The sequence below is a fragment of the Temnothorax longispinosus genome, chromosome 6, assembly GCF_030848805.1.
Source record: "Temnothorax longispinosus isolate EJ_2023e chromosome 6, Tlon_JGU_v1, whole genome shotgun sequence".
NCBI lineage: Eukaryota > Metazoa > Arthropoda > Insecta > Hymenoptera > Formicidae > Temnothorax > Temnothorax longispinosus.
In genome coordinates, this window is record NC_092363.1 from 13,545,520 (window position 1) to 13,565,725 (window position 20,206).

General features: G+C 36.9%; 2 protein-coding genes across 13 annotated transcripts in view; one reads left to right on the forward strand and one right to left on the reverse strand.

Annotated features, from left to right (window-relative positions):
* Ack-like (activated Cdc42 kinase-like) overlaps positions 1-20,206 on the forward strand; it is a 154,365-nt gene that overhangs the window by 9,964 nt on the left and 124,195 nt on the right. For all 5 annotated transcript variants that reach the window (XM_071781179.1, XM_071781180.1, XM_071781181.1 and 2 more), the window contains exon 2: positions 4,647-4,739. In XM_071781179.1, the coding sequence (XP_071637280.1) occupies positions 4,647-4,739 (93 nt within the window). The remainder of the gene's footprint in view (positions 1-4,646; positions 4,740-20,206) is intronic.
* LOC139814710 (uncharacterized) lies at positions 6,741-18,592 on the reverse strand. Of its 8 annotated transcripts, none has more exons than XR_011732530.1 (5): positions 17,060-18,592; positions 16,631-16,729; positions 11,023-16,044; positions 9,980-10,036; positions 6,741-9,758 (listed from the first exon to the last, which is right to left on the reverse strand). XR_011732530.1 is itself a non-coding variant. In XM_071781182.1 (5 exons), the coding sequence occupies exons 1-5, from the start codon at positions 17,170-17,172 to the stop codon at positions 9,664-9,666; spliced, it is 423 nt and encodes a 140-aa protein (XP_071637283.1). In that variant the 5' UTR covers positions 17,173-18,585; the 3' UTR covers positions 6,741-9,663. The 8 variants fall into 8 exon arrangements, 1 of the variants encoding a protein (XP_071637283.1); XM_071781182.1 differs by having other exon boundaries at positions 15,986-16,044; positions 17,060-18,585; XR_011732535.1 differs by lacking the exons at positions 6,741-9,758; positions 9,980-10,036 and having other exon boundaries at positions 10,828-16,044; positions 17,060-17,109; positions 17,186-17,288; positions 17,446-18,579.

Below are 20,206 nucleotides of genomic sequence, written 5' to 3' on the forward strand. Positions count from 1 at the left end.
CAACCATGATCTTCGTGCGGACTTGTAAGTTCTTGGGCCTTCGAAGGCTTCTGAGGAGTCGTAAGGGCCCGATTTACGATCTTCCGGTCGCGTTTCCCGCGCAAATGGGACAGGTACGCACGGTATCTCCCGTGCGTCCACAACGATAGCAATAGACACGGCGAGGCTCCGTACACTCTCGCGCGAGGTGCCCGATCTTCGCACAGTTCCAACACTTGCCGGTGGATATGGTCTTATCTGCCGCGGCGGAAGTCGTCGCGGTAGGGGCATCTCCGGGAGATATGGCCTCTCCCCCAGCGGGTGTCTCGGCTTTCTGCGGGGCCTTAACCGGAATTGCAGCAGCAGTGGTTGCTGGTCTTGCGCTCTTTGTCGGCGCGTGGTAGGCTAGCTCTGGGAACATAGAGTTATTGGGGAGAGGCGGGGCGCGATACTGTTTTGCCGCAAGATGTGTCCTCTCAAAGCGGGTGGCAATCTGCTCCAACGCGTCGAAACTTCGAAAGTCCTCTCGGTGGATGGCCAGTTGTAGCCGAGGGAGCATATTGCGATGAGCATAATTAAGTTGCTCTTCGACCGACCAAGGTGGACTAAGGCGGTCGAACAGGGTGATCATGCAGGTGAGATAGTCTGCGGCTGACTCGTGTTTACCCTGAGTACGCTTCATGATCTCTTCCCGCAACGCGAATTGGAAGTCGGAATCCCCGAAACGGGACCTCCACGCGAATTCAAACTCAGACCAACAATTCCATTGAGATCGTCTTTGTCGGAACCAATGTAACGCGATTCCGGATAAGAAAAAGGGCAAGCATTTAAAAATGTCCTCGTCTGACACCGGGATCAAAGTACGGCCCTCCTTGATACGAATCAGGAACGCTTCGGCGTCGTTTCCCCGGGCTCCCGAGAAAGTCAGGTTCCAACGCCTCATAATGTTGTAGACGTCCGAGGCCGATGCTCCGGTCCGTCGCGGCGCGTCGTTACGTGGTCGCGCTCCCAACCACTGGAATTCGGGTGCCGTCAGGACTTTCCGGCTTTCCGTTCGATTCAGGCTCACATTAGCTGGGTCCGGGGGATTGTTCCTCGTCTCGTGGGGGGAGGCTCCACTGAGTCCCTCTCTCATAGAACGTTCGTAGCGCTCCAGGCGCTTCCGTAAGGTTGGTACGAATCCATCAGTGGTTAGACTCCTTTTTATCAGCTCCTCGTGTAGTTGCTCGAGGGATAATTCCGCAATCCAGTCCTCTTGGTCCGTTCCGTTGGCCATCTCGAGAGCTCACCTGGACGTTTTACTCGCGACTCAACGTCTCAATAAGGGCGAAGGCGAACCGTTCACCCGCGGAAATCCAAATTCTCTCTCAAAATACCCACCCGAAATTTCACGGTCTCGAAAATAGCGGCGAGCGTTTCGCTCCTAACCGCGCAGTTAATAATACGAAATCAACTCAATAGCATCAATCAAATCAATAGCACAAATCAACTCAAGAACACAAGTAATACTTTGGCAAAATAACATTAGGTAGGTTGCGCGTATCTACACTCTCCCTGTATCGGGGACCAACGTTTGATTCACGAATGCCTACTTACTAATATTCCCAAGTATTCACTGGCTGGTAGGTTTTTTCTCACCTTGACATACAAAGCAAAATCTCAATAGGTAGAATCAAACTCTGTGGTTTTACTTATAGGCGCTATCTACCGACATAAACGTCTCATATAAATGAGATTCCTTCGTACAAAAAACAGGGAATCCGCAACAAAACTACTCTCCAAACCAAAGTCAACTCTCTTGTAAATGTTTAAGTGGGCCACACGTTGGGCGCCAAATTTTGCGACGTCTCTTCGGCCACGGAGCTGTTCGGCGCGACGGGAGAACGACCCAAATTTAGACCGGGTGGCAGAGCCCTTCAAAACTAAAAAAAACTACACGCGAAATTGTTGGGCGCCAGGAGAAGGCCACACCACCTTTGTCTCGAAACGCTAAACACTCTCAGTTACTCTCAATACTTGAATTACTCGCAATACTCTCACGGGCTCCGGCCGGTCGCGACAGCTGCTCAGTTTAGTCGGTCGAAGGTCGGGGTTCAGCGGATGGCCGAGTCTAGAGGAGTTTGGCTGTGGTTAGGCGGCATCAAAATACACAAACAATATTCCTTTATAACTAATATAATATAAAATCACAACGCAAAGTATATTAGAAGGTCATGATATCACGTATAATAACATCAAGGAAGATCCCGACAGGATGGATACATTATTCGCGACCCGTAACTACATCGCCATAGAACGCGGGATGATATTTACGAGAACGCGCGATAGTGTTTACTCCGCGGGAGTCACGTCTTGATCACGCGCTCTTTCAACGCGGGTCCGCTCCAAGTGGCTCGAATAAATATTATTCGCCGGACAACTAATGCGCGTAAGGACAGAAGATTCGCTATTACGCCGCCGATTAATATCCCCGAAAGGACGATACGCGCGAAATAGAGAACTCGAAGACGGAATATTGGTCGCACAAAACGCACGCAAACGGAATATTTCTCGCGAAAAGAACGATCCACGCAAAATAAATGCTTTTCTCTGAAGGAACGATACACGTAAAACAAAGGTTTCTCGCAGAATGGACGGTATACGCAAAATAAAGGTTTCTCGCAGAACGAACGGTACACGTCGCAAGCACGTGATACTCCCGCCCGACTCACCCCGGGGCGCGTAATACTCTCAGTCGAAGTACATCATACTCTAAATCTCTGAACGGTAATTGCGGCCGTTTTTTGGTCACCTTATCCGGAAAGGCTTACTCCAGATCCGTTACCCCGACACCTCACACTTCCCGTACCGGGCGCGGTAATTAACGTATCAGGAAGCCGGCACGCCCCAGAATGACCGTACGCGTGGAAGACACGCACGACTCAGATCACAAAATACTCGAAACTAACTCTAACGGGAACGCAGATATCTTACACACGAATCGATAGACGCGATAATCATAAACGGTAATCTCGAAATACTTGAAACGGTAATTTAACTCTAACGACTGTTGAGCCAATCCGCGAGGTTTGATCTCGCAACACGCGCCACACTCATGACGCGTGGCCGGTGCCACGCGGTCGCTCGTCGTTACTCGATTACACGCAAAATCTTATACCACACCGGTCGAGTCGGGAAGAAACGGACGCCCCTTCGGTATTCTTACGAGGAGTCAGCGGGCGGGCTATGTCTTACCCGTAGAAACGAAACGGAATAACGCGAAACGGTACTCGACAATTCGCCCCGCTGTTCCCCGATACCTACGGTCCGGGATTGCTGGTCGTTTACATCTCGTCCTTCCTTCCTTCACAACGTAACTCCTAGGGCCGCCGCCCTCGCTTATTCCCGGCGCAACGGGAAGGCTCTCGCCGTACGTCAGTCCACGCTCGCGATCGACCCAACAGTCCCGGGATCATTCCCGCGGCTTCGACTCGCGGCCCTCTAGATCAGGGCGCTTCGCCGTACCGGCGGATGGCGCCACGCTGTCGAAACGGGCCCTCCGGCCGCTTCTTCCTGAAAACTATTAACTCGGCAGTACGCGCGCAATACAAAGATGGGAATGGGGAAGACTGTGACGTGACGTGCACACGGTGCAACGTCACAACATATTTGCAATTATTATAAAGATTAAATCGATATTTTTATAAAATCAAGTTTCCTAAATCATATCACCATAAGATTTTCTATATCGTGCCAATACGATAAAAAAACTTGTGTTGTATACTCATGCGCACGCATCTCTAGGTTACATGCCATAATTTAGATTATGTTAACACGACAGTGATGTCCTTACCTTGTTATTATTATTTATTAATTAAGTACTTGATCTTTTTTCCAATAAATTATTAATAAAATAGATATTAGTTAATGACTTCTTTTATTAATCTTATATACATATATTTAATTATTTTTATTTATAAATTTGATATTTTTAAGAAAGTATGATTTAGAAGACCTACAGGTATGATTTAGGCGATCGGTTACCTAAATCGTACCTTTTGCAGCATGTTACGAAAAGACTTATAACAAATTGATTTGTTATTGGTGAAAAGTTAAATATGTAATAATAGGTACCTGTGAAATATCAAGCTACAATTTCCAACGTTTATTTGCGTACAAATCACTACCAAATAAAAAATGTAATAAAAAATAACTTAAGTGGTACACATTCAGTAACTCTCCTTTATTATACGTTGATATGACTGATTTTATAAGTTAATTTACTAATATAAACAAATAATTTCTTTCTTTCTTGTGACAAGTACTGAACATTTTCTGTAATTTCATATTTATTTATTATATTCTTGGTACAATTGTTATGTTTACTCATTTTGTTTCTAAAGAAAAACTACAATCTTGTATGTAAAAAATATAAGTTATTAATTAAAAAAGTTAGAATGCCCTTAAAATAATCTCAATGATTTTAATTTGAAAAATAAATTAATATAATATATGCCGATTTTGAGACCAGTCTAGAAAATAATAATTTTGCTTTATTCAGTTTCAAGAATATAAGCTAATACTTTTAATTTTTCACTTTGTATAAGTGTATATGTGTATACGTGCAAGCACTATATGCATGTGTAGAGGATGGAACACAAAAATATTTAAATATATTTTAATTCTAGATATACAAAGAGGAATGTCTCGTAACAATGGACCTGGTCTTTATGAGTTTCTTATGGAGGCTGAGTTACAACAGTATTATCCCGGTATTCGAGGTATTATTCATTTTCATTTATTTTGATTACATGTTTTACAATAAAAATGAAACAAAACATAAAAGTGGCCTATTTTTATTTCGTTATATGTATTAACTTTAGAAATAGAAGTTCTAAACAAAAGTAGAGTTTCAAAGAGAACATGAGATTACTATTTGTTTGTCCTTAAATAATTGTTTTAAGATCACATATAAAAGTCATCTTCAATTTTTTAAATAGAAATTTCTATCTTTTATTGTATATTCTTGTAGTCAATATCAAGATGTTGTATTATTTTAATTCTGAAAGTGTTGTAGCACATGTAGACCATATAAAACTTTCTTTTCTAAAATTAATATCTTTGATGAAATAAAAGTACTGTTTTAAATAAGTCAATCTATATACATATGCATGCGACACGCAAAGTATTTAAAAGAATTATAGGACTTGCAGTATAGATATTATTGACTAAAAATGCTTAATAGGCATAGATCGAAAAATAAATACTGTTCACTGGTCACAACTAGAAATGATTCTCGGTTTTGATAATGCAAATGACTTGCTTACTTCTATTCATATCCGCCGTCTGAATAGAATATTATCTGACTACATTCTTACTTTGATGTATACAAAAAGTATCTTTTTACGTATCTTTTTTTTTGTTTCTATACACGTTTCATATTTTTGTAAGAATCTTTTTACGTATCTTTTTTTTGTTTCTATATACGTTTCATATTTTTGTATTACAGAATTACGAATTCTTTTGGTTTTCTCTGTATCTCTTTGCAGACATTTCGAATTTGCTGTAATTGTTGCACATCATATATTAGTGAAGAATATACTAACAGTCGAAACTATCCCTCATCAATTTTTATGAGTTTTAGATATGCTGTCAAAGCATAAAAAAATATTAGACCCATATTTTTTTTACCAATGTATCTCAATATTTAAGGGTTGAAACAACCTCGCAAATAACGGATATTATCATTTTTATGAATATCTTTGAAAATATAAGATATACGAAAATATACATAAAAATATTATACAACAGTTTTATGTTATTTTATACTCTTTACAACGGTATATTCACATTTTGAAAATGTCAAGTTTTTTTATTTACTCCCGTTTATTATCTTTTAAAATTTAAAAATTTTGTAACGACAAAAATTAAATAGCATTGAATGCCAAATCTAACCATATACCATTTACGAAATACTTACAATTAGACAAACTTCTAGGGCGTATTTCTCACGTAAAAATAAAGAAAACAGTTTATATAAATTCATAGTAAAAAATGAGTGGTACCGCGAGCAGATATGATTTTTATTAATGGTCACGCTAACGGCAATGGTTGTGCGGCGACGAGACTTTATGCGGAAGTCCGAGAACTTTTGGAATGGTTCGATAACTTCGCCGTGTCAATGACTGTCTTTAATTAAGTTGGCCATTTTGGAACCTTTTTTAAGTAATTTAAGTATTTACTTAATTTAAAAGGGCGGCAGTGTGGTCTAGTGGTAGAGCGCCAGACTCGTAATCTGAAGAACCAGGTTCGAATCCACTAGAGCCATGTAAACATGGAATGTTTTTTCCGAAAGCTGCGCTCTCCGTGCAAGATAGGCTCTTGTGCGGAGCAAACTGGGTTCCGCCTTTCGGAAAGAGACGTTACCCAGGTAGCAAACACAAGTCATTTTGACGTCAAATACTAGTCATGTTTGTACAAATGACGTCAAATGACCAAAAAGCGACTATGTCTTTAAAAATGACATTATACTGACGTTATTCCATAACGTCATTATAACGTCTATTTTTAGTCATTTTTGGTCTATGACATCGGCGACTAATAATGGACGTTTATAAGACGTCATTTCTTAGACCATCTAAAGACGTTATTTTAAAGACGTCTTAAAGTCGTCCAAATAAGGTCTTTTTGTAATATAACTATTTTTACTTCTTAATATTGTATAATAAAGTAATAATAAAATAAAAACCACAAAATTAACTACAATATGTTTGTTTCGCAACTTTATGATTGAAGTGGCGAATTTATGGTATAAGTGGATGTAGTTGCGTGTGATTATAGTTTTATGATAACTATTTCATGCAGTGTTATAGCTATCAAGAAGATTATCATTACAAGATTTTTGAACACTTTAAAGATGTACCTGTTATAGACAAGTACAGTTAATAAGGAAGCATCAGGGTGAGGAGATCGTCACTGTCCACTGGATCATTGAAGTCAAGCGACTCGGGCGCGGTACTGTACTAGGATAGGTGACCGCCTTGAGAGCGGCTATACGCACATGGCATGTAACGAAACAGTTAAAAAAGCTTTTTTTTTTTAGATAAAGAAAAAGAACATTTTTTTATAAACGTTTATCAAGTAGACATTTTAAAATTTTAATTTCATAAAAAACATTTCTGGAAACCGGTATGTTGTACAATGGACCTATTTTTGCCGTCAGAAAATGACGTCAAAATGACGTATCCGCGATGACGTCAATTGTCTGTGACATTAGACCGTCATTTTAACGTCATTATGCCGCCAGTTAGTGACGTCAGGAATGGTTAGTAAAGGATCAAAATTTGACGTCAAAATGACTTGTGTTTGCTACCTGGGTAAGCCGTTGGTCCAAAGGGTTAAATGAGAGGAGAAGGGTAGTATTGGATGATAATTGAGTAAAGGGTTGGGAACGTCCCTACAAAACGCCTTACAACCCTGAGGGGAGTCAATAAACCTATTTATCTCTTTTACTTAATGTTGGAATGTACAACGATATTTACACACATTGCACACTCATACAGACTGTCACATGCATACACACACACATACACACGGACATACACGTAACACGTGAACAGAGACCACCCGATCATGTGAGACCATTGTATCAGTCAGTCGCTCTAAATATACGAGACCGAAAGGACGTTATACAGTCAAATTGTCGTGGCGTACTGTATTCTGAATTTTATTCCCGTTTCCTTTAAATTCCTGAAAGTTCAACAGGTTATGGGCCCAGGATTGAAGTGAAAGAGAGCGGAATTAATTAAGATAAAGAGTGCGGGCGCGAGTGAACAGACAAGATAGATAACGGTCATCTTAGGTCTTGTTAGGTCAAATTGTTAGTATAATAAAGCTCAACGGTGAAAACTACCAAATATGGAAATACAAGCTGGAAATGCTGTTGACGAAAGAAGACTTGTGGAGTGTGGTAAATCAGGAGCCGCCAACCAATGAATCTCAGCTTGCAGCATGGACAAAGCGCGATGGGAAAGCGCGAGCGAATATTGGTTTACTGGTGGAGGACAGCCAGCTCGTACACATACGTACAAAGGCGACGGCAAGAGAGCAATGGCTGGCTCTGAAACAATACCACGAGAAATCTTCGCTTACAAGCAAAGTATTCCTGCTGAAGGAAATTTGCAACATGCGGCTCAGTGAAGATGGAGACATGGAAAAGCATATAAGCACGATGCAGAATCTCGTCGATAAGTTAACCGGATTGGGAGAAATTCTCGATGAGAAATTAGTCGTTGCGATGCTGCTGTGTAGTTTGCCGGATTCGTACAATACCATGATTACGGCATTGGAATCGCGATCGGAGGAAGATCTTACACTCTCATTAGTAAAGGGGAAGCTGATCGATGAGCACAGACGACGAAAGGGGCAGGCAACGACGGTTGAATCGAGCGAGTCAGCGCTTTGGGTAAATAAAAGTAAAAACGCGAGTTCGTTAAAGGTTACTTGCTATTTCTGTCACAAACCAGGGCATTTGAAGAAAGATTGTCGACGGTACGAGCGCTGGAGGAGAGACCAAAGAAAAACAAAGCCAAGAACGGGAGCGCGATGGTCGCGAATTCACGAAAGAGTTCAAGTACTGATTATTATCGCGACGTTTACTTTGCTGCCTGTCAGGAGAAGCTTACTAAAAGGTATATAGTACTTCGACTCAGGTGCAACGAGTCACATGACAAATGACGCTGAATTTTTCTCATCTTTAAACGCGAATTACCACTCGAATGTGCGAGTCGCAAACGAGACAATGTGCGACGCTCGAGGTATCGGTGAAGGACAGATAGTGTGCGTGAACGACAAAGGGGAAGCAGTGAAATTAAAGTTACGCGACGTGCTGTACGTACCCGACTTTGAAGGAAGCTTGATATCAGTGCGAGTGCTGGATGTGCTCGGTTACGGAATCGTTTTTCGTGGAGGAATGTGCAACGTTTCGAAGGACAATGTAATAGCCCGAGAGCTGGCGTTAAAAAACTGCAAGAGTTTTGTAATGGCTGATTTTTTCACATAACGTTATATTGCGGGTGTACATGAGTCAGCACCCACTCGCAAGGTCAGATACTGGGACACCTGGCGCCGGCGCGCTTTGAAATAGGTCAAATTATTAAGTGCGATAAAAGTGTAATGGCTCAAATTTTGTGAGAAACTAATAAATAATATAAAAAACCGTTAGACAGTGGTCAGACCGTACAGTTATGGGACGCAGCGAGTCAGCACCTCGCATAAGTGGTCGCAATAATTAGGTCAGTAAAACTGTTTCGAAATAGCTGAAAATTTAGAAACTATTAAATTATTGCGTATAATGAAGGAAGAAAACAATCAGACTTCAGTTTAATGGGACTGACGCAGTCAGCAGTCGTTTGAAGTGCGAAGATCAAGCGCGCGCGGCTGCTCCAAGCGCGTAGTGATTTGCTTATAATTAAATTCCATTTGTATTTAATAAAATGATTAAAAGATTTTTAACTAAATCACGATTAAAATTGTTATTTTTTACGTTATTTAATTAATTAATTTAAAATTTTATTATAATATAAATAAACTTAAGATCAAATTGTAAATTACAAAACTACAAATGAAGAAACAAAAAATTAAAAAAATTTTTTTATAAAAAGTATAATTAAAGTATGACATAATACACTTTTTTCAAATAAACAATTAATAATCAATGACGCTGTTATTTTCTTCATCTGATTGCTCATCACTCTCGAAATCAGCTTCTTCAGTGTCGTCTACCTGCTCAGACTCAGTATCTGTAAATAAATAATTATGCCTCATCTATAGTATTTTATACATAATAATTTATTGTTAAAAGCAAAATATATGTAAATTATAATTTTTATAATTTTTTATATTTAAAGAATTAATAAAAACGTAACTTGTGTAATTATGTAAAATAAACATAGAAAATTGAAAAAATATTTTTTAAATTAACAATCATTTTTATGAATAAAAATTAACCATTTAAATTTACCTTCATTTTCATTCGGTTGAATTGTCACATCTTTCACAAATATTGGTAATTGATCCCCTGCAAACCAATCGAAATCGTATCACTCTTAAGCATGTACCGCGTAGTATCTCCAAATTCGAGGTACTAATTTCTAAATGGAAATGACATTTGGAGTTACATGCTGCTAGGAGATACTTTTCCCGGTACAGTAGCACGAGGTACGGAATACACGAGGTACTGATAAAGGAGGAGGTACCGATTGGAGGTACCGCACTTATAAATTCACGGTACAATTTTTTAGGAGATACAGTTTTAGGAGGTACAGTTTTTTAGGGGGCTTCCCGTATGTACCCCGTACATACGTACCTCGTACGTACATATGTACCTCGTACAAATGTGTACCTCCTACATATGTACCTCGTACAAAAGACATTCGCGAAGCACTCGACGCGGACGCGTGCACGGACGTGTCATAGGAGGTACAGTTTTAGGAGGTACAGTTTTTTAGGGGGCTTTCCGTATATACCTCCTACATACGTACCTCGTATACGTAGCCAACCATGGCATGATCGCGACATTTGTTGAACGAAAGACATTCGCGAATAGCAGCGGGCAATATTATATCATATATCCAATTTGAAACTTTATTACTCTTTTTAAACTGAATTTGTTTCTTAAGATAATTTTTGAAAAATTATATATTTGCGCTGGTATGACATATGTAGACTATATATAACGTTTACTTCAAATTAAGAAGTAGTCGACCACGTAAGGCAGTTGGCTCACGATGCAGAGGTCCCGAGTTCAAATCCCACCAAGGTAAGTGTGTTTTTTCAAATACAAAAAAATATTTATAATCATAGACTGCATCTTAAGAAACAAATTTAGTTAAAAAATAATAATAAAATTTCGAAATAAATAATTTTTTTTGTCGGGTGAATATTCGTTGCCCATAACGTACTTCCTAACTTCGAGGTACCATGTACCTCCAATTTTTGGCGACACATGCTTAAGAGTGACTTATGTCCCTCGTAATTACGTAGGGACAAAATTTTAACATGTACCTCCAATTTTTGGCGACACATGCTTAAGAGTGGTACCGTCCATCGGATTCTTTCCAACCATTCTCTACAGCACACATTTCTGTTGTTATTTTTGAATGGGCATTCCTCCAAATATTTGAAATATAAGCTGCTCGTTGAAAATGTTTTCTCATCTCTCTTTCGCATGGCAGTAGATTGGAAGCATCAACATTTGTTTTTTTTTTAATTTGAAGAGATCATTGGCATCCTGGTGTGTGTACGTTTTTGTGAAGATTGCGAGTCGAGCTTCATTCACAGTGTTTATACTTTTTAAATTATATAAACGACAAACGAATTTCTGTATTGTATCGAAAACTTGTGTGAAATTGTCGACGTTTATACAACTTAATTCCTTGAAAGCTTGCTGGAATTCTGTTGATCCTTGTAATAATGTGTGTGAGAGGACGTTTCTTTCCTTTTTTAAAAAAAGCAGCATTGAAATCACATCCAGTGAAAGCATGCAAACCTGGCAAAGCAGCACAAAGAGTTTCTCCTAATTTACGATATAGTTCCGTCACATTGATAAATCTTTTATTATTTCCAACGCCGACTTCCATCCAAATGTTACAATTACTTTGTGCATGTATTACGTTCGCAAGCATTATAATTAAAATATCAGTGTCAGAGCATTTGATACATACGTTTATATCATTTTCTGTTGCAATTTTGCAAACGTGGTGGACGATTTTAGTATCGGCTTCTTCGTGCGCAGTGCAAGAAAATGTCTCATCTATAGTCTTCTTCACTTTGCCATTTACAACTTGGAATTTATAGCAAAAATCAAAGTTCAAATAAATAATTTTGTTCTCAAAAAAAGGCGCTATTTCATCTTGTTCCCAATGCGATATTAAAAATGCCACTAAAGCTTCTTTGAACTTTACATTTCTAAGCTCTTTGACAAAATCTCTTGGTCGAGTCTGCTCTTCTCCGACGATATAGTAATCGCGGTTTTCGACTGTGCCACGAAGAGCATGTTCACTGTCCTTTATTGACGGCGATTGATAGCGATCAAATATTACTGCAATAGTTTTTGCATCTTGTTTCACTACCGCTTGCAATATTTGCTTTGAAATATTGCCAAATGACAGCGCTACATCTTTAAGCAAGTACAGGAAAAAAAAACCATCAATTACAATTATGTCTAAGTGAGAAGGGGGTGTACTTTTGATTTGCATTTCCAACGCTTTCAACAAGGCCGATTTATCTGTTTTGCAAATTGTACCATCCAAATGACAAAACGACAATGGCACTGGCGATAATGGGAACGTCAGAACTCTTTCTATATCAATTTTTTCATCTAGGGCAATAGCAAGAAGGCGTCCGAAAATGTCACGTTGCATACGTATTTCTTGAACCTTGTTGTTAATTACAACTTTTTGTTTTTTTAATGTATCTGCAAATATTGAAATCTTGTTTTTTTTAATTGGTTTTTCAAAACGGTTGCTGCTTTCTGAGCATTCTAATATAAATTGCTCTCGTAGGGCATTTCTGTTTCTTTCTACACTTAACAAAAAGTTCGATATTTCAGTAGATACAGCTTGCCCGCTTGAGATATTAAAAAGTTCTCCCTTATCTACACTTTCAGAAAACGGATTCATATTACTAATAATTCCCTCTATTAGGGTTTGAAGCTGCTTGGCACTTTTTTCTATTTTATTTTTTTCTAAATCAGTTGTTATATCCTGGTTTTTTTTCAAGCCTGTTTGCTGCAAGACGTTCGAAATTATGGTTGAGCGAATACTGTGGCTTTTGCACCAACGTTGACGAGCTGCTAAAGAATTTGTAAAATGCGATATGCCTCTTAGCTTATTTGCCGCATCTGCGTTAATAGTTTGTTCCAGTGATAAATCTATGGGCTGCCTAGAAAAAAGTTTATCCGTGCGTTTTATTCCAAAAGAACCTTTTGCAAATGATTCTCTGAGTTCTGGATGAGTCTCGTCAATTTTACACAAATTATGATATTTAACAAGCCATCTTGCATAATTGGGCTGATTAAGTGAAAAAACAAATTCGTTATTTTTGGTAAGATATATTTCAACAAATCAAAATTGCCAATTCTTATACTTGCGTTAAACAATAAATAATAATCAACTAGATTTATATATATCATGTAAAATTGAGGCGTTTTTCCATGTTCCCCATTCATAGTTTCTTCGATGTACTTTTCGTATTTTTCAATAATATTTAACAGTGACGGACAATCTATTACACGAGAAGCTGTTTTATTTTTTGTATAGCTTTGAAGATACAGTGTTATTTCTTCGATAATTTCTATATTATTAATAATCACAAAATTTTGAAAGTGCAAAATTGACATGGCCAAACTCAAAATGGGGTGCAGTCGTTTACACCTGTTAAAGTGTTTGCCCGTTATGAAACCATTTATTGACCCATTAGCCAATAATTCGATATCTACCATTATATTTGGCAATCCACAATTGTCTATAAATTTCTCTATGGCCTTGAAATATGCCATCATTACATGAAATCCTCCTAGATGGATAAAAAGCATATCAAAATTCGGACTTTCCGTTGCTTGAATCTGCAGAGCTATTTTGGCAATAGCTAAGTCGTACGTGACTTGCATATATCTCTCGTTGCATTCGAACGCAACTCGTTTAGCCTGATTCATCGTTTCTTTAACGACTGCATGGTTTGTTGGAGATAAATTTATTGTTGTCATGTACGATATTTTTTGCCGTATTGATTCATCGAGAAAAGTTAAGCTATTATAGTCTACCCACATCGGAGTGTTAGGTATCCGGAGTGCATGTGAAATCATCCATAGAAAATTAACTCTTTTCTGAACTCTTGAAGTACTCGGTTCAATAATTTCACCTGAAAGTGATTGTATGACTTGCTCTCCTTTCTTTCTTTTTGCCAACGGTTCTAACTCCGGTGTTACACCATCAAAAGTCCGCCTTCTCTTTTTTTTGAAGTGAAACTTCTTTAGGCACGGTAGTGAGTTCGATTCGCGACACGAAAAAGTGTAACGGAAGTGAAACTTCTTTGGTACGGTAGTAAGTTCGATTGTGCGACACGAAAAGTGTAACGAAAATTTGACCAATAAGCGTACGGCGTTGGCGAGACGGTTCTTCTTTTGGCACGGTAGTAAGTTCGATTATGCGACACGAAAAGTGTAACAAAAATTCGACCAATAGGCGTACGAAATGAAACTTTTGGTACGGTAGTAAGTTCGATTGTGCGACACGGAAAGTGTAACGAAAATTCGACCAATATAGGCGTACGAAATGAAACTTCTTTGGTACGGTAGTAAGTTCGATTGTGCGACACGAAAAGTGTAACGAAAATTTGACCAATAGGCGTATGGCGTTGGCGAGACGATTCTTCTTCTGGCATGGTAGTAAGTTCGATTATGCGACACGAAAAGTGTAACGAAAATTCGACCAATAGGCGTACGAAATGAAACTTCTTTGGTACGGTAGTAAGTTCAATTGTGCGACACGAAAAAACGTCACGAAATAGTGTCACGAAAATTCGACCAACAGGCGTACAAAGTGAAACTCCTTTTGGATCGGTAAGTAAATTCGATTTTGCAACTCGAAAACGCGTCACGAAAATTCGATCAGGCGTGCGGCACTGGCGAGACGGATATAGTGAGAACTGCGTGTAACACTATATTTTCGAGTTGCGCGCGGCTCGGAGTGACTAATTCCGTTGCACTGTTTTTGTATTAATTTCAGAAAAGTTATGGCAAAGCCTTGCCTTCAGAAGTTTCACTTCTAACGCGCGTGGCGACCACGCGTTCATTTTTTTTATGAATTGCTTTCCTGCTCTTGCATACTGTTATCGTTTTCGTCGGTAGTTTCAGGTACAATATTCTGAAAAATAATTCCAACAGTGTCATGCAAAGTGTCTTTCCCATCTATAGTTTCCACGAACCTGTCGAAATTATTATAAGCTAGACCCGTACATAGATTTGGTTTTTGCACGATATCGTAAGGACAATCTTGTGACTGAGAACTTGCGAAATACGTTGCTTCAGTTTCCAGCTCTTCAGTAGCAGTGTAGCTGCAACAATGACCATATCTGTTCACAATATCCACGACATTCCTGCTACTCGTCAAGCTTTTCAAAGCCATTGCAAGTGTAACATGTTTAGCGGTTTTTATTCGCCCTTTTGTCACTCCATAAATACAGTCTTGTGCGTACGAGTTGACCAATCGTTTTCGATTCATACTTTCTTGTCGGTGTTTATATGTACCGCTAAGCGTGTCGAATAAAAAAAAAGAAATAATGTTGGGTATTTCGCATTCTTCTTCTATAAGATTTTTAACAGTGATGTTATTGGGCATTTTTGTAGGCGTTATTTTAAATATTTGGCTTCGCAAAATTAAAGCAATTCTTCGTCTTCATAAAGCGATAACTGTTCTAAATCACTGTCTGATAAATAGTCAACACCGACAGGGGCAATGATCTTTTTTTGTTTTTCAGTGAATATATTAATTTTTTTTTCGTACGTACTTATCAATTTTTGTTCTAAATAATTGGCAAAAAATGCATTTGGTGGCGAGTTAAAACGTTTCGTGTACTCCTCGGTAAGACGATCTACGTATATCGTATGTAACTGCTTCAGAAACACACATTTGTTATTATCAATAACGAATTCGTTGATGAAATCCCAAACTTCTGTATACGCAATGGTATGACATTCTCGTTCATGATGATATTTGTTTTTTTTTCTTGGGTACAGCACGTTCACATGTACAGACGAAATTATTGAAGCATGAAAGGTAATAAGCAATCAGACGATTGGAATGTAAAAAATTGTCAACTTTATCAATTATTTTGAAATTATTGGCGTTCCTTGCATAAGATTTTATCTTATCCGCAATGCTGTTATTAGCCGATACGTGCAATTTTTGAAAAACTGAATGGACTTTTTTTCTTTTTTTGTCACAAAATATACACGTCAAGTCGATACTTTTTCTATTTCCTGAGTCGACGTTGGTTTCATCCGGATTCGCAAGAATATCTTCATCACTGAAAGATATGTTATTAGCATAAAAATTAATGAAAATTTATTTTACTTAGAATATTATAGTTGTATAACAATTAAAGCATGATTTTAAAACGTGTCATTTGAAATGAATATACAGTACCGATCAAAAGTTCGGGATCACTCATTACGATTACAAGCATAACTTCAAAGTAATAAGCATAACTTCAAATTAATATATCTGTAGTAAAACAAGGGACTTGAAAAAAAAATTTTGAATGACATAAAAAGAAAGCTCTTTTTCTCTACTTTAAAATGCTATATTTTAAATTTTCAAAATCACTTGTTTTACTTGAGATATTTTAATTTAAAGTTATGCTTGTAGCCATAAAGAGTGATCCCGAACTTTTGATCGGTACTGTATACGTGAAATTGTTTAAAAAAAATTATTTATTTACAATTGTAAATTTTTAACTTGTTATAATAATTATCAAAAGCCACATCAGTGAAATAATACTATACTTAAGTAATTGCCCGAAAATATCAATTTCCATTAGAAAAGTATTATAATGATTTATTTTATTGTTAAGAAATTCAGTATTCGTTTGTTTAAATAAATAAATATCTCACCTTATTTGAGGACGAGACGGCTCATTCGTGGATACTGCTATTTTGGCAGTCGAGGTACTTGCATGTACATCGTCTGGCATCACCGTACTTGAAGTTGAACTGTAATGAAAAATATTGCAATTAACATAAAAATTAAGGATAATTTATTTTACTTAAAATATTATAGTTGTGTAATAATTAAAGCATAATTTTAAAACGTGTCATTTAAAATGAATATATGCATAACTGAAATTGTTTAAAAAAAACATTATTTATTCATAATTGTAAATTTTTAACTTGTTATAATAATTATCAAAAGCCATATCAGTGAAATAATACTACTTAAGTAATTTTCCGAAAAAATCAATTTACAGTAGAAAAGTGGTATAATGATTTCTTTTATTGTCAATAAAATGCAGAATTTGTTTGTTTAAAAAATAAACATCTTACCTCGTTTGACGATCAGACGGCTCATTTATTGATATTGCTTCTTCGGCAGCCTGGGTATTTGCATTTGACGAATCACTATAATAATAAATTTGACGAATCACTATAATATACATTATATTCAGTTACCTTGTTTCAGAAGTCTGCCTTTCTGCAGTTAATCTAAATCTTTTTCCCAAAGCTGTGAATTTTCTATAGCATTTCACGTGATAACCTTCAATTGTATTTGTAGCTAACGGCAAATTCACATTATTAAACGTCAAGCTATTATCCTAGCGAACTTTTAACACTTCTTTGCACTTGTTCAAAGTTCGCTCAACAAACAACATTACATTGTTGTCTTTTTTAAAACAAATTACGCAGATAGGAATCATATTTTCTCCACTCACACAAAACTTGTATATCACTCTGGTACTGTGTACCTTAATCTAACTGTGTATCTTAAGGCGAAAAAATAAACGACGCGTGACTCGGCGAGTCTGGCTAAAAAAAAAAGACAAATAAAGCTCGTACAGCATGACAACCGGCACGCGTCGTTTATTTTCGCCTTAAGACTGACGCCGAATACCGACGCCGAGGAAGTGTTGGAATGTACAACGATATTTACACACATCGCACACTTATACAGACTGTCACATACATACACACACACACATACACACGGACATACACGTAACACGTGAACAGAGGCCACCCGATCATGTGAGACCATTGTATCAGTCAGTCGCTCTAAATATACGAGACCGAAAGGACGTTACAGTCAAATTGTCGTGGCGTACCGTATTCTGAATTTCATTTCCGCTTCCTTCAAATTCCTGAAAGTTCAACACTTAATTTATAATTTAAGTATAATTTACTTATGATTAAACCTAAAGTGCATTCGTAAATTGCCAATAATATAATAAACAATTAAACTTTTATTTCATCCGGCTATAATTGGCAAATAATATAATCATCATGACAATTCGACCATTGGTTTTGGTCCTTTACTCGTCAGACGTTAATAACTTTTGATACTTATATAATATAAGCATCTCATTTTAAAAATAATTTAAATTAAATTAAATAATTAAATTTATTGCGAAAAATATTACCTTAGCCATGGTTCGAACCTGGAACCTCGCTCATTCCGTGATGAGTGTCGTTGAGCGTCTTGACGATAATCGAACCAAATCGTGGTTGTATTGTCTTGGCGATTATAATGACCAGTAGAGTTGATTAATATTTCCATTGTTGTTTAATAATTAAATTTAATAAAAATGAGATGCTTATATGTAAGTATCAAAGATTAAATCAATTTAGAAACGACCAAAATCCATGGTCGAAAAAGTCTTGACGATTAATCTGATCAAAACCAATGGTCGAATTGTCACGACATTAGCCAAACGTTGTCGAATATAAAAATATAGTCTTTCTCGTAAGTTATTTATATTACTATAACCGAATTTTTTTTTCTAATTCTGACAGTGTTAATTTTTCTTCAATCATTCTTTATTCAGCGTGTGTTTATTTAGCGAGTACTATTAATTGTTTAAATCCTGAAACTTTATATATATATATATATATATATATATATATATATATATATATATATATATATATATATATATATATATATATGGGGTACTCCATGACAAATCAATCAAAATCCGGCGATGACATTTTAGATCTGCTCTGTAATTTTTTATATGAAAGTACTTGCCGAAAAACACTTTCAAAATTTTTGTTAGATTTTTTAAATTATCCGTTTCTGAGATATAGTTTTTTGGAAAATTTAGAAAACTACCATTTTTAAAAATTTGAAAAAATTCACATAATTCTAATAAAATATAACAAAATTTTTGAGACATGTATTAGGATGGAGGTTTTATAATTACAGGAAAAAAATTTAAAAATAAATTAAAAATAAATTGAAAAAAATGGAACACATTTCTGACACAAAAATAAGCAAAGAAGTTTATTATGATATGGGTCGAAAAAAGTATATTTAAGGAAATACATTGATAGATAGATATTTTGATAATATGTGACAATAATATGTCATCAGGTATTATAAAAGCGATCATTATATTCATACTTATAAGTATATCGTAATAACCTCAGTTAGGATATTACGGTCAAAATACATTTTATTGGTGATATTACGAAAGAAAAGTATTTGAGACAATGAGTTAAATAAAAATAGGCTGATATATTTATATAACTATATAAAATATAAGTATGAATATAATAAATGATCGCTATTATAGGTGTCGTGTTTACGCGCGCCGAGAGTGCCTTGTTCGCCGTGATCGAAGCCGGCTCCCGTCCCGATCGCTAGACAGTCGTCCACCGAGCGCCCGACGATACGTCACGTTTCCCGAATCCCGAATCGCGTTGTCCGAGTATCGTCGCACTCCGGCGAGCCTGGCCGTCGCGAGAAGTCGATTCGCGCAAATGAAGGACGTTAGATGAGGAAGTTTGCGAGACTGTCTGAATTGTCTGATGACATATTATTGTCACATATTATCAAAATATAAATATATAATAACCTATTTTTATCGTCAAATGTGATATAATAAGGTATGAAATTTATGTACAACAGTTATAAAAGTTGTTTTTCTTGGGGTGCAATTTAATCTTAAATTAAAAATGTATGTGTGGCTAAAAAAACATTACTTCTTTTGAAAAAGGAAAGATTACATCATCTATCTCTCTCTCTCTCCCTTCCTTTCTTCCCTCCTCCTCTTTTCCCTTTTCTTCCTCCTCTCTTTCCCCCCTCTCTTTCCCCTCCCCCTTTCTTCCTCTTCCCTTATCTCTTTCCTTCCGCTCCCCCCTCTCTCTCTGCCCTCTCTTCTCTCTCCCTTTTTTGCAATTTTGTAAAAATTAATATTATTATTCGATTTCTCTCATTATTCCATGTATAAAAGTATCAAAGTAAAATCATTGAAAAATGAATACTTTACAAAATATTTCATATTTTCTATTAAAATATCATGACAAAAGAGGGGGTGCAAAAGTCGTCATTTTGTGCCCTCAACGGGAACCTGTAAAACATGCTTTGTTACCTTATTTGAGGTTGAAAGAAGAAGGAAATAATATTCTTTTTACCAGGAAACTGCAGAAAATATTTTAGGATCGCTAATGAATGTCTTTAAAATACGTGTCAAA

Excerpts from the sequence above, each read along its gene's own strand:
- LOC139814710 (XM_071781182.1), bottom strand. The coding sequence starts at position 17,172 with ATGTATATTATAGTGATTCGTCAAATTTATTATTATAGTGATTCGTCA. Across the intron at positions 16,730-17,059 it reads CCGTCTGATCGTCAAACGAG|TTCAACTTCAAGTACGGTGA; the intron begins GTAAGATGTTTA and ends TTTTCATTACAG. Across the intron at positions 16,045-16,630 it reads CCGTCTCGTCCTCAAATAAG|TGATGAAGATATTCTTGCGA; the intron begins GTGAGATATTTA and ends CATATCTTTCAG.